This window comes from Chamaea fasciata, unplaced genomic scaffold, assembly GCF_029207755.1.
Source record: "Chamaea fasciata isolate MVZ Bird 193981 ecotype frontalis unplaced genomic scaffold, bChaFas1.0.hap1 SCAF_15, whole genome shotgun sequence".
Lineage (NCBI taxonomy): Eukaryota > Metazoa > Chordata > Aves > Passeriformes > Sylviidae > Chamaea > Chamaea fasciata.
This window is the reverse complement of record NW_027094100.1, coordinates 8,535,870-8,548,490: the sequence shown is the minus strand read 5'-3', so window position 1 is coordinate 8,548,490 and position 12,621 is coordinate 8,535,870. Positions and strand designations below refer to the sequence as shown.

The following is a 12,621-nucleotide window of genomic DNA, read 5'->3' as shown; positions in this document are numbered from 1 at the left end:
ACTTTCTTCCATAGGAAACAAGTGTCTTGTGGCTGGGCTGTTGAAAAACATGTTCAGCAAAACAGAAAGTGATGTTGTTCTTAGGAGGAGAAAAGATCAGTTCAATAGGTTTAACTTTATGCCTTAATGAAGATTTATTTAGCCTCAACTGGCCAACAGCACAGTGAAAGATTAGTGTAACTCCACTGATGGGGCTGGAAAACATCCAAAGGTGCATATACAGACCCCCCCATTTGACTGGGATTCCTGGATTTGGGAGGAGGAAGCACTTTAAAAGAGCACTTGCCTGCACATGTGGGGGAGAAAAAAACAGTAGCTGAGAAAAGGAAAGTAGGCAACAAATTCCAAAGAGATTATAATTGGTACATGATTGAAATCCCATATTAAAATAATTTCCTGCCCACTTCTTTGAGACTTAGTCTTGACTTTTCCACAAAAGGGCTTTTGTGGGTAGCCTGGTGTAAGTGAGTTAATAAATCAGGTTTATGATTCTCAGTTAATAAATTGGCACAGAGCCATTGGCTTCTGTATTCAGAAGAAATTAAACCAGGGAGGGCAAGTTAAGCCCCTGTGCTCCTGGCCTGGAGTGACACATGGAGGTTGTCCCTGCCCCAGGTATTGGCTGTGGCTGTGTGGCACCGACTCCCTTCAGGTGACACACAGGTCAGTGGGACGCTTCTTGCTGCACTGACAGTCATTACTTGCTGCCACCCCTCATTCTTGTTTGGTTTTTTTTAAAATTCAAGTTAGCAATGTTTTTAATTTTAAAATTAATTTTTAAATCCTTGAAAAGGCATTGAATTGAAATATGCTTCATGAATAATATTGTTGAATAACATAAGATGAACAAAGCTTTTTTTTTTTTTTTTTCTTTTTTTGCTTCCATTTTAAGCTTTCCCACATTTTCTTTCCTTTCTACTTGTGCCTAGTTTCTGGTTTTGATCAGGCAAGAATCAGAGCATGAAGAAATCCCAAACAGAGCTATAGGCTGCCTCATGAACAGAAGTGCAACGTGAATTGCGTTGGATTAGGGCTCAGTGTTCACCTCAGTGCAGCACCAGTTTGGGCAGGCAGTGGGAAAACTGCAGAAATTGGTGTGGCTGGTGGTGACCACCCTGCACTGCTGGGGGATATTGGGGAATGTTTCTTTTTCTACTGCTGTTAAAGCCAGCCCCAGACTGTGCCACTGGCCCCTGAAGAGTAATGTGGGTGTGATGGGAACTTCCCTGGAGATAAGGCACTGTGCAGCCATCCACTGAACACCAGCAGGGGCCACGTGGGGGTGACACAGGGTGACACAGGGCTGTGGGGCTGTGGGACATGTTTGGAGGTCAGGGAGGGATGGGCACCATCCGACAGCAACATTTGGGGTCAGTGGAAGCAGCAGCACTGCCCCACTGCACTGCTCCTCTGGCTTTTGTGGGCTTATATCTTGCTCCTCCTGCATTACCCAAAGGATAAATAAGGTCCATGGTGAAAATATAGATTTTATTCATAAAAATTTGCACATTTTTCTAGCCATGTCTGTCTCCTTTTTGCTGGCCACAGGTAGTGCCTGATGCCCTGCACATGGGCCCTGCCCTGTGCCATGCCCAGGGTCTTGTGGGGGGAGAGGAAGCAGAGTTGTACTGTGAAAGAGATGGGAAAAGAGTGGTTTTACACCCCTGCCAGTACTGCGGTGCCCACAGCATGGTTGAGATGGTTCTGTAACAAGAGGACATGGGTGGTGCAGAGTGGATCTGGAAAGTCATTGCATGAGAATTGGGCTGAAAAGTCCCAGATCATTCTGGTGTTTTTTCCTGCTTTGTGTTGCTTTATCAGATTATATTATTTCTTTGTAATTGACTCTTTTTTTCTTTGTTTTTTCTTTTTGTTTTCCAGGACCTGCAGTAAGTATCGTGGATTTTACTCTTGGATCAACAAAGTTAAGGCTTCCCCTTCCCCTGCCTTTCAGTGTCCTTGCAAAAGCACAGCATTTTTTGGTAGAGGTGTGTCTGGAAACAAAATTGGTACCAGATGCTGCTGCATTTTTTTTTTCATGATTGTAGACAAATTGTGGGGGGAATTTTAAAATGTTTAACTTGCTGCCCCAAGGGATTTCCAGTAATTTTAAACTCAGAAAATATTCAGCAAAAAGGAGTTTTCCCTTTAAAGAGTTTTTTAGTCTGCCTCTATTTAACAGAAAGAGTGCTATACTAATATTTAACATGTTCCTGGGTTTATTGGTTCTAAAGCTCTGTCTTGCTTTTCTTATCTGTTGTGTTTCCAGCATTTAATATGGGTTTGGTTGCCTCACAAGAAGGGCTAGAGGGAAAACCATAGCTTGCTTGCTTCTTTCTTTGAAGTCTTGGGTAGAATAATGAGCATTCCTACCAATGCAACCAGAAAATTTATGGGGAAATAGTTGTTTGAAGGGGTAATAGTTGAAAATGTGTCAACTCCTCCTTTCAAATGTTCAGACATGCCTTTGGCTGTGCCACCACATCCAAATCTGTTGTTCTCCTGCTGGTTTTGGAGTGAGAATTTATGTTTTCTTCATGCCCTCCAAGTTGCTGAGGGTTTGTTTAAAAATAAATCATGGGGTTTAGGTGCTTCTGGTTTTCTACCTTTCTTTCTCCAAAGGAGGAGGAGGAGGAGGTTCAGGCTCTTTGCAGCCTCATTTCCTTGTCTGTCATTGCACTAACAGAGGCATTAATTCATGTTGTTCTCTTCCTAAAGAGCCTCACTGGGTTGAAAAGGGCTTATTTTAGGGAAAATAAATTCAGCAACTATACGTGGGCTAATAAATTTCCAGTACTGTTTTGGTGACAAGGAGTGGGGGCTGTCCCAGCACCATGGCTTTGGTTCTCCTGGGACTGGCTGCACTGCCTGTGGGTTTAGTGAAGGGTTTTCAACCCTTTGAATTTTTACTTCTATTTCAAGTTCATTTTTTAACGTAAATACTTAAGAGGGAGTTGAGCAAAACGATTATTTGGGGTTACAAATAAAGAGGATACTAGGATACTGCCTATTTAAAACGCCATCTATACACCTTTGAGGGACATTCCCCCTTGACTGAAGTGCTTTGGCTAGTTTGGGATGGGTTTGTGCAGAGGTTTGGTTGTGCTCAGAGGCTCCTATCAGCCCACACGCAGCCGGGAGCGTTGCTGCCTCACGTGTGCTGTCTGGTCACGTTCATTACGGCAATCCAACACAGGCAACATATGGTGCACTATTAATTTTTCTTTGTCTCTAGTTGGTTTCATTTCCTGGTTCCCACGGCACTATTGAATTGCAAACGGAGCACAGGGGAGATTTAACACAAACAAGACCTTTTTTCCTTTCCTCTCCCCTTGCCCTTCTTTGAAAGACAACTGGTGGTTTAGTTAATTTCTGGGTTGGGTGGGGTTTGCTGGTTGGCTGGTTTTGGTCTTTTTTAATCCTGCTTTTTAGCATAAGTAGCCTTTGCCAGAGACTTCTTTAAGCATAATATAAAATAAGTCCTAGAACCCACAGAACCACAATATTATTTTATTTCAACAGTACTGCATTTATTGGTTTCTTCTGTTTCTTGATTTAGGCCAGAAGGAATTGATTACTTCTTAGATGTACAGCATTATGCTGCTCTAACTGTATCCCCAATTCTGTTGTTCACTAGTAGCAGTTGTTCTGGTATTTTATTCTTTTGGCTGTCATAAGTTAGTTATGCATATAAAATTATGAGAATTTGTGGTACAGGATTCATGGCTGATGGATGATTGATTTTTCTGTCTGTGAGTAAGGGGTATTCTGCTCAGATATGCTATAAAACCTCTGTTTTGGAGAGTATTAAAATCACATGCTGGGTAGAAAATTTCTACAATTGAAATATATAGACTTACCACAGACTGTAATTAAACATTTACAGTCACAGTTATTAGCAAACACGTTATGTGTTAGTGTGCTCGCTGGGGAACTCACCAGCAAGCAAGGGCAGGGCGTTCCAAGTGTTTCCTTTTAATCTGTGTGCTCCGCTGCCATACATCTCCATAAAAACCTCCCTGTACACTTTATCCCGAGCCTGTAATTGGTTAAATAGGCGCTTGTTGAAGCCAGTGTTGTTTCTGGATGAATCAGGACGGCTGCAGGAGGCACTATAAGCTTCAGGGGTGCTTAGGAGAAGGGAGAACCCCTGTCACTGGTGTGAAGGGGCTGCCAGAGCTGTCCCATGCCATGAGAAAAGCCTGACTCCAACTCTGTACCCCCAGCACGCTGACACAACCTGTCACTGCTGCACCAGATACTCACCTGTTTGAGTAGCAGCTCACACTCAACAGCTCCCTCCCGGGAATCTGCCGCTGGGCTGGCTTGCAGCAGGCTGTGCTGGAGCTCTCTGCACGGTTAACAGCCCCTCGGGCTGTAAACGCCTCTGGGAACCCCCGAGGAGAGCAGGAAAGGTGAAACATCCTGAATGGGCTGTGTTTTATCCCGCTGATCCTGCAGCTGCTACTAGGAACTTCACTAGGGTCGTTCTCCGCAGCATCAGCTGTGCTTTCTGCTTCATTGCAAAGTAAAGCAAAGCTTAGATGTGAGCTGGGAGAGCTGCATCCTGCAAGGGAGTTAATGGATTTTAGAGGGGTGAACCTTCACTGAATCAAGTGCTGGAACAGGAGTTTGAAGCTCAGTGATTGCTGTCCTGGCTGAAGGCTCGGCAGCTGCAGCCTCCACACCTCTCCCCAACACTGAGGTGTTTTCTTTCCTCTTGGTACCCCCATCCCAGGGCAGGTTTACGGCCAGGACCCAGTGTGTGCCATGCATGTCTGTGGCTTCAGGGGCAGCAGGGGCTGGGCACAGGCAACAGGGATGGGTGCAAGTTGGCAAAACCCCCGGTAAGTAGCCAAAGGGGAGCAGGGGATCAAAATCCAGGGAAAATACACTGCAGATGTGAGCTCTCTGACAGGAAAGTTGCCCCACGAGGTTTCTCCAGAGCATAGTGCCAGGGCTGTCTGGAGAGCTGATGGCCCCGTGTCCTGCCTGCTGCTATGTGATGTCAAGCTGCTACAGGTGCATTGACTGACTTATCTCCCTTGTTCCCCCCCACAGGGGCAGTCAGGACGCGATGGTTACCCGGTAACTCCACCACTCCTTTTTATTTTTATTCTTTTCTGATCTGCGCTCTGTGGTCCTCTCCAGCTTTTTCCGTGACACTTGATTTTCCTTGCCTGTTTTAAGCTTCTTTTTTTTTTTTTTTTCATTTCTTCCCTCCTCTCTTTCTTCATTAGCAATAGCTTTTGAGGGATTCAGCCCTAAAACTTAAAAGTCTGAGCAATAATCTCCCTGAATGTTTATAGAGATGAAATACTTGAGCCATTTCATGGTTGTATTCATGCTCTTGCTTAAGAGTTCACTGGACTGCAAAGTGAATGAAGGCTTTGGGGTTTGTCCCACTTAGAACTGTAAGAGGGGATGCTGGGGAAAGAGCCTCGGGTGTTGAGATAGATCCTCGTTTGCCCATATCCAAAAATTTTTCCGTGGGTGCAGAGCTGTCCTGCTGGATGTGCAGGAGGAGGAAGTCCTTGTTCTGGCCAGATCCCAAACCTCAGCCTCCTGGCTGGCTTCCCTCATCCTCATCAATGCCCTTGGGTGGCCAAGGGCAGTGCTCCAGCTCCAAGGGGCTCAGCAGCTCATCAGGGAGCCATTCCCAAGCACACACTTGGTGTAAGGGGTTGGTAAAAAACACTGCAAATTCTCCATGTACACGGCATGGAGAGAGAGTTCCCATCTCTGCTCCTGCTTTTTGAATTGATGTGATGAGTTCTGCACTGCCTGTTGCTCTGGGAGGGGTGTATTGGCTGTTCTTAGCCTTCTCCTTCCTGTGGTTGATGCCCTTTTTGTTTGTTTGTTTGTTTGTTCCTCCTTTGTTTTTTCCTTTTTTTTTTTTTTTTGCCTTGTTTTTTTGGTGTTTTGTTTTGTTTTGTTTTTGTTTGTTTTTTTTTCCTGAATGAGTGTGTTAGGAAAACTCTCTGCTTGTCTGTACCACCACGTTCCCTGGCCTGGTTCCCCTTGAGTGCCCAGAAACCATAGAAACATCCCTTGAGTTTTATGTGTGTCAGGGAGCTCAAGAGAGGAGGATTGGAAGGGAATTCCAGAGCTATTTGCAGTTTTCACTTCCCCTGGAGCCCTGTGATCCTCCCTGAGGAGGACAGCAGCATTTCCCCAGATATGGAGAGGTGGGAGCTGGGGTTAATTTTGCTGAACCAGCCTGTGTTGCCCTTGCTTCCCTGACATGAAAGTACTTGGGCTTCCACCAAATGATTAGGATAGATGAAGTGAGGGGAGGCTGTGAGCGAGCAGGGCTCTGTGTCCAGGGAAGGGGTTTGTCTCCCTCAGGTGGCACCTGCCTGCAGCAGCCCCGGAGATGCTGGAGCCAGGAGGTTGTACAGATGTCTCAGGAGTCTGTTGGAAATTAGGAGTTTAACTTACTAGAAGTTAAGATGTGAAATTTCACTCTAACGGGCTGTTTATTGTCAGTTTTAGGGTGGCTTTTTGCCCTTGTGGGCTGTGGCAAATGCTGCTGGATTAGCAATGCCCTTGGCAGGTTTGTCCCTTCTCCTCTCTCACTCATGTGGTTTAGCTGCAGAGCTCTGAAAACCAGAAACTCGGGGAGGAAACAGGGACTGTTCCCTAGGGGAGAGCATCACCACTGTCCCCTTGGGCAGCCTGGCACCTTGCCTGTCCCAGCTCCTGGAGAGGGATTTTGGTGATGCTCCACCACCCCTGGATGTTGTTGGGAACTGGGAATGACAGCTCTGCTGTCACATCTGCAGTGGGAAAATGGCATTTACATCACCACAAGGTTTTCCTTCCTCTCTCTTACCCCCAGGAGCTGCAGTCCAGGTGAGCTGTGGGGCTGGTCTTGTCCTAACTTTGAAACCAGCAAACACTGAATTACTACATCCACATGGCTATGGCTGCACTAATTAACTTTATCTAATAAGGAGGTGAGGATAGTTGTATTTCCAAAGCAAGATGTAGGAGGAAACTAAATATAAAGCAGGCTTGGGACTATTATTCAGCAGAAGCATATGGAGAGGTTTTATTAAATCCAGTTGCATATTCAAATGAATTTACTTATTTAGCTCCCTTTAGGGTGATCAAATAAACTCTGAGCTGTTTCAGGGGGTGGATGTGGTGAAAATGCAGAGGTAGAAGATGGATATTAAGTGGTGTGTGGTGACACTTGCATCCCTCAGCCAGCAGTGCTTTGAGCTGCTAGTTAATAACTGAGCTACAAGCAAAGGAAGCTTTAAAGGGATGAAGTGATCCAGAGCTCTGGAAATGGAGCTGAGAGAGAAAACAGCTTCTTTAAGATTATTTCAATGTTTTTATACTTAACATCTTAAGAGAAATTTGGGGCTTGCAATAAAAGTTTACAGCAGAAACCGTTTTTTTTTCTTTATGAACCTCTGTAGGTTTATTGTTATTTTTGAAATGCCATAGAGGATTTAGTTTTCATTTTTAATCCTATAGCCTATCCTACTAATGTCCTAACAGCTATGAAGGATGTCGGGATTTATTGCTCTTCTGCTCGTTTCATTTGTTTTTGACATCCCTGACATGATCGTGGATCACAGCACATACCTCAGCCTGAATTTCAGGGTAAGGGCTGTATGGATCTGTCTTCTCTTTCCCCAGTAACATTTGAACTTGGCCCATTTCAGCCAGATTTGACAGAAGGACAAAGACTTTGTAGAGAATGTTTAACTTTAGACACCGGGGGCGGGTTAAGGGAAAAAGCCTTTCTGATGCCCGTGGTGAGGCAGGAGCCATGATGCCACACAGCTGCCTTCAGCTCAGGTTTTCATGAGGGCAGCAGAGGAAAAGCAGATGTGCAGCCACCACAATGATGGAAATGTGTTTCTTGTTGGGCAGGACCAGGCCCTGGGACCGGGATCCCCTGGGACGTGTCCCAGGCTGTGCTTCCTGAGGCACGGAGCATCCACACTGTGGAGTGGTTCCCCTCCACTTGATGTGCTGTCAGCATGTTGGGGTCATTTGTGCTGGTGAAGCTGGGAGGGAAGGGAGGGGTTGGCTGTGCAGAGGGCTGGTGCACTGAGGCTGTGGCTGCTTTTGTGAGCAGGGCAGGCAGCTGCATCTGGGCAGGAGGAAAAGGAGAAAATGAGGAGCAGATGGGAGAGCTGAGCTACGAGTAGGCTTTGGGCTGACCTTTCAGAGCAGCAGAATCTCTGCATTACACAGCTGTTTAACTGGGTATTAGTTAAACATTTCTTCACTAGAAGGGTTGTGAAGCTTTGGTCCAGGCTGCCCAGGGAAAATGTAGAGTTACTGTCCCTGGAGGGATTTAAAAGATGTGGCTCTTGATTTAGTGGTGTGCTTGGCAGTGCTGGGTTAATGATTGGACTTGGTGGTCTTAGAGGTCATTTGCAACCTGAATGATTCTGTGATTCTAAGCAATGGCTGTGCAGTGCTCTTAGCAGTCTTTCCCCCATCTCTTTCTCTGCCTCATGCAGGAATAGTTCTATACTTGCCTTCAAACTACTCAGTTGTTCTCCTGTATGATATTTCTCCTCTTTCCCAGTGAGATGCTGCCTTTGTGGTTCACCAGGACCCATTCCCTTCTCTTCTTCATTTACTGGAGAGGCCTTTTGAAGCCAAAGTCTCTGTTTCTTGAGAATTTCATCTGCCTCTACTACTCATCCCTAAAATCAGTTTCAGCTACACAACTATGTGACATCCCAAATGCAAGGTTGTCACTTCAAGTGGGAAGACACCAAAAGAATGAAGTTGATTAATGAGGGGAATTACTTCATGTGCATGTCTTCATTAATAGAAAGCAGAGCAGGGAAGAGGCTTTGCAGAAGAAAAGTATGATATGAAACAGGGTTGTCTCCTATTTTATGCATTTCCCTTAGAATACTGAGATTTATTTTTAGTTGAGCAGTGTGTTACTCGTTTTGTCCCTCCGGTGTATAATGTTTGCCTCCTGAATTTTGTTAATGACTTGTGCATTGCCTGGAAGACTGCAGGCATCGTCCTGCCCATCTCTTGCAGCAGTGGGAACCTTTTGGGAAGGCAGGGAGAAAAGGCATCATGCTCTGCCTGCTTAGAACTAATGCAGCTTGTTACTGAAAATAATTCAGCATTGAGTGTCCAGCTCTGTGGTCCCCAGCACAGGAAGGATATTGATCTGTTGGCATCTAGAGCAGGCCACCAGGATAAACAGAGGAATGGAGAACCTCTGCTATGTGGAAAGACTGAGATTATTGGGATCTTTCAGCCTGGAAAAGAGAAGGCTTTGGGGCATCCTAATTGCAGCCGTGTAGTACTTGAAGGAGCTACAGGAGAGCTGGGCCTGGAGTGACAGGACAAGGGGAATGGCTTCACACTGACAGAGGGAGGGGTTATTGGGAAGAAATTCTCTCTTGTGAAAATGGGGAGGCCCTGGCACAGGTTGCCCAGAGAAGCTGTGGGTGCCCATTCCTGGAGGTGTTCAAGGGCAGGTTGGATGGAGCTTGGAGCAACCTGGGATAGTGGAAGGCATCCTGGCCCATGGCAGAGGAGCTGGACCTAGACAGTCTTTAAGGTTCCTTCCCACCCAAACCACTCCATGATTCTGTGACTAGTAGTGTCCTTTTCTAATGACAGGTAAGTGCACAAGTATAATCAATTAATGGACTTAAGGTAAAAAATAATCACAACACAGACATTGCTCAATGCTGGCTTTTAATTTTGGGGAATAATTGCTCTGTCAGAATTGAAACACTCCTGCACCGGCCATTCTAACATATTTATTGTCCAACTCACACTAAGGAGGTGTTGGAGCTAAGCAGGTCAGCATCTTCGGAAACTTTTCTTTTGGGTGCCTTGGACAGTGAGCTAACATCTTCCTTTGGCTGCAGTGTTGTAAATCCAGATCTATCTACTGAAGTCAGGAGTAATATATAAGCCAGAAATCAACTGGTAAGGATGGCAAAACTCTGGTTTTGATTAATTTTCAAGACTTAAAGTAAAGCCAAATGTGTTTTTCTAGGCTGATGTCTGTGAGAGGGGTTGAAGAAGCATGTGTAGAAGGGAAGATGGCTCCCTGACATAAAAACCAGCACAGTGAAGCACTGGAACAGTGACTTTGGTTACAGCTCTAGACCATAAACAGTGGAGTCTGGGGTTTTCTCCCCTCAGCAATTAAGAATTTCAGTTAGTAGTCAACTTAGGGAAAGTCTGTGCAAGCTTTCTGTGTGTGACCCATAAATATAATATGAATGCAGACAGGATGGTGTGTGGGAAATGAGGAACACATGCCTTAGCCTCTTGCTGGTGGCAGCTCCTCTGTGCCATTGTGGTTCCTTTTTTACCAGAAAGCTCCAAGGCACGCACTTAACCAGGCGTTTTGGAAATGGCAACACCAGAAAACAAACCACATGTGGCATTAATAACAAACTGTTTTTACAAGAGGAGTAACTTAAAACTGAATTGCCTGATGTCTTGATGAGTTGCCTCCACCTGTGCAATTACCTCAGAGTGCTGCTTGGGTGTGCTCAAGGTGCAGCCTGGGAGAGTGGCTGGAGGAGCCCTGTGTAGCTGTGGTGTGCAAACCAGAGCAGCAGGCAGCATTTTAACTCTTCAGGAGGGCTGCCAGAGATCCCACGTGAGGTTTGGGAGGCCATGCTATGTGGCTGGACCTCATAGGCTGTGTGGATCCCAAATTTTCCCGATTTTTTGCAGTAGGCTGTTGCTTTCTAGACCTTGGGTGGTAGCTCGTGCATGGACACAGTTGCCTGTGGTGTCCAGAACATTGGTACCGTAGCATGGTAGTTTTGGCTGGTTGTGCATTGCAAACTTGGATACTTTTAAACACTGTGTGGTGTGATGAATGCTTCTGTTGGTGAGGTATTTAGTTGTCTTAGCTAGGCTAATTAAGGTCATAACTGTAATTTAGGTTTCAGTCCTGTGTTTGTTCTCATGTTTTACTCGTAAATATTCAGACTTCAAGGAGTCTGAATATCTCCTGTGAGTGAAGTCTTTTGCACACATACCTCTCCAGTAAGAGCCCAAAAGACAGAAGTAACAAACATTCATTTTACAAGGCAAACTTTGTAGTTCCAGTCTTTTTCATTTTATTTTAATATCAGTTTTGTGGCCAATTCACATAATCATTTGCCTAGAGGGAAAACCCTCTTTAAACAGGGAAAGCAGATCCAGCATGTTTTCCTGCTACATCCATTTGCTGGCTCTCTGATGTGGAAGCAACAATGATTTTGTGAAGACCAGTTCTTCATGGCAGGAGATTATTTTCCTTTTGATTTAGAGGTAATTCTTCCACAGGGATAATAAAAGGTTGTCTTATATCCCACCCAGTAGAGGAATTGCAGATGTATTTGTTTATCCTCTGTGATTCCAGTGGTTCTGGATAGGGAGAGGAGAGGGCCTGGTGAAGTTGCTGACAGCAATGGCAAGGAGAACTGTGCAGCCCAAATTGCACTGGCAGGGCAGAGGTTTGGTTTCTGGCTTCTCATGCAGCTTTTCCTCTGGTTTCCTGCTTTGAATGCTGAGTGCAGCTGGTGGATCTGCTTCTCTGTTTCCAGTACATTTGGGTCCAGCCCTGTGGTACAGAGGCTTGGTGTCTAGGCAGAGCAACACTGAGAAAACCAAGAAGTTTTCTCATTAACCACCAAGGAGAGGTAATCCAAACAGAAGCTGTCAAGAACACTGGTGTGGAAAGACTATAAAGGCAGGAAGCTGCTGAAGTGCTTGCTTGTAACGCCAACATTCTTCCAAAACTACTTACCTACTTAAAAATTACATTCCCAACTCAGAGGCCATCACCTCTCTCGTAAGTGGATATCAAAAAAATATATCCAAAGCCCAACTGGACATCAAATGCTTGAAGAAAGCAGTTGCACAGAACACATGGAACTCATCTAAGCCTCAGAAATTTGGGGGAAGTTGGGGGACTCTTTCTTCCATAAGAGTACTTTGCTGTTTTGGAAGAAAACTGATGCAATGTGATGAACAGATGAGTGAGTTCTTGCCTCTGAAATGGTGATCTGGCATGTCTGCCCAGGGACCACAGCAGTCTGTGCTGGGAGAAGTGAACAAACTGGCTCTATTTTGGTATCTCCAAGTGACCTTCCTCAAAAACCCTAGCAGTGTCCTCTGCAGCTCCAACCGTCTTTGTTTTCCACCCCTTTGGACCAGCCAGTGTTAGATTTGAGTCCAGACGTTTTTCTTGAGCATCTTTGAGAAGACATCCAAAACAAAGAGGAAGCTCTGTGCACAGACACAAGTCGGCACATCTTGTGGTTAAAGAGGAGGCAGCTCCTGCAGGGAAAAAGGTCCTTTATCTCATTTGAAACCCTGCAGAATGTGGTTGCCATGTCTGGAAGACAGCTGGCAGTCGAAGCCCTCTGGTGAGCTCAGGCTAGCGACGCAAAGGAGGGGCTGAAGAGCGGGCAGAGCCCAGTGCCGCCCCAAAAGCTTTCTGAGGATAGAGCTCGGGTTTGTTTTTTCTGGTTTTGTCAGTTTGTTTCTTTCTTTCCCAAGGCTGTCAGGAGTGCTGGGAGCGTTGGTGCCCTGCGGAAGGGAGGAGGGCTCTCCCTGCAGAGGCTGGCCCTGCGCGGCCGCCGGATGCCCGGCGGGGCCGGC

General features: G+C 45.7%; 1 protein-coding gene across 1 annotated transcript in view; it reads left to right on the top strand.

Moving 5' to 3' along the window:
* Positions 1-12,621, top strand: part of COL23A1 (collagen type XXIII alpha 1 chain) — a 176,926-nt gene that overhangs the window by 132,631 nt on the left and 31,674 nt on the right. The window contains exons 4-5 of the mRNA XM_066196874.1: positions 1,882-1,889; positions 5,062-5,088. Coding sequence (XP_066052971.1) covers positions 1,882-1,889; positions 5,062-5,088 — 35 coding nt within the window. The remainder of the gene's footprint in view (positions 1-1,881; positions 1,890-5,061; positions 5,089-12,621) is intronic.